The 1,452-nt window shown below is 43.3% G+C and overlaps 1 protein-coding gene across 1 annotated transcript; it reads right to left on the reverse strand.

Moving 5' to 3' along the window:
• Positions 1-268: 268 nt before the first annotated feature.
• On the reverse strand, positions 269-829 carry LOC138889403 (uncharacterized). Its single transcript, XM_070172708.1, has one exon. The coding sequence runs from the start codon at positions 827-829 to the stop codon at positions 269-271; it is 561 nt and encodes a 186-aa protein (XP_070028809.1).
• Between the last annotated feature and the right edge of the window lie 623 nt (positions 830-1,452).

Below are 1,452 nucleotides of genomic sequence, written 5' to 3' on the forward strand. Positions count from 1 at the left end.
ATATGGGGTCTGCACACTCCTGCGTATACTTCATACATGATTCTTTCGGCCTCTTTGTCGTTAACACATCTTAACAATTGAGATCCGGAGTCCTTTTGTACAAGACTTCACCGCTCAAGAAGAAACCACTTGCGTGCCGTCTAATGGTTCTCTTTTGGTCTCCACTGGCTTGCTCGGGGTATTCTTTAGTTTTCAGAAATCTTTTGATATCGTGATACCATGGCTGAATATTCGGTTCTGCCTCAACCGTATTATAATAACCGTGCCTTTACCGGATTTGGATTTCCAAGGGATCAATATGGGCATTGCCTGGGTATGGTAGCATCGAGGCCAAAGTAGCAAATGCATCGGCTAGTTCATTGTGACAACGAGGGATGTACTTGAACTCTATTGACTTGAACCGCTTGCTAAGATCTTCCACATGTTGCTTGTAGGGAATAAGTTTGACATCTCGAGTCTCCCATTCTCCTTGGGTTTGTTGTATAATCATATTCGAATCTCCTATGATTAACAATTCTTCGACATCTTGGTCAATTGCCATGTTCATACCCATAATGCAGGCTTCATACTCGGCAGTGTTGTTTGTGCAGAAAAACTGAGGCCGGGCGGTGGCTAGATAATGCTGACCAATGGGTGAGATCAAGATTGCACCGATTCTAACACCTTTTGCGTTTACCGCTCCATCAAAGAACATTTTCCAAGTATTAGTATCTTCGGATATTGCCTCAATTGAATTTACCTCTTCATCCGAGAAGTAGGTGTTCAAAGGCTGGTATTCATCATCAACCGGGTTTTTCGCCAGGTGATCTGCTAATGCTTCGGCTTTCATTGTCGTGCGAGTGACGTAGACTATGTCAATTTCAGTGAGTAGGATCTGCCACTTTGCTAACCTTCCCGTCGGTATTGGTTTCTAGAATATGTACTTTAAAGGGTCCAACCTGGTGATGAGATAAGTGGTGTAGGCCAACAAGTAATGCCTCAGCGTTTGAGCTACCCAGGTCAAAGAGCAACAAGTCCTTTCCAACAGAGTATATTTAGCCTCGTAGCTTGTGAACTTTTTACTCAAATAGTAGATCGCCTGCTCTTTCCTCCCGGTCATGCCATGTTGTCCGAGGACACAACCAAAGATGTTTTCCAATACTGTCAAATATAGGAACAGAGGTCTTCCCGATTCAGGTGGAACCAAAATTGGCGGGTTCGACAGATATTATTTGATTTTGTAAAAAGCTTTTTGGCACTCGTCTGTCCATTTGATTGCTGCATCTTTCTTTAACAGCTTGAAAATGGTTTCACATGTAGACGTTAACTGAGCAATGAATCAGCTGATGTCATCCAATCTTCCCAACAAGCTCATAACATCTTTCTTGGTTCTCGGAGGAGGCAAATCTCGAATAGACATTATCTTTGTCGTGTCCAGCACGATGCCCCTCCGACTGACTATGAATCCCTAAA

The sequence above is a fragment of the Nicotiana sylvestris genome, chromosome 4 (genome assembly GCF_000393655.2).
Source record: "Nicotiana sylvestris chromosome 4, ASM39365v2, whole genome shotgun sequence".
NCBI lineage: Eukaryota > Viridiplantae > Streptophyta > Magnoliopsida > Solanales > Solanaceae > Nicotiana > Nicotiana sylvestris.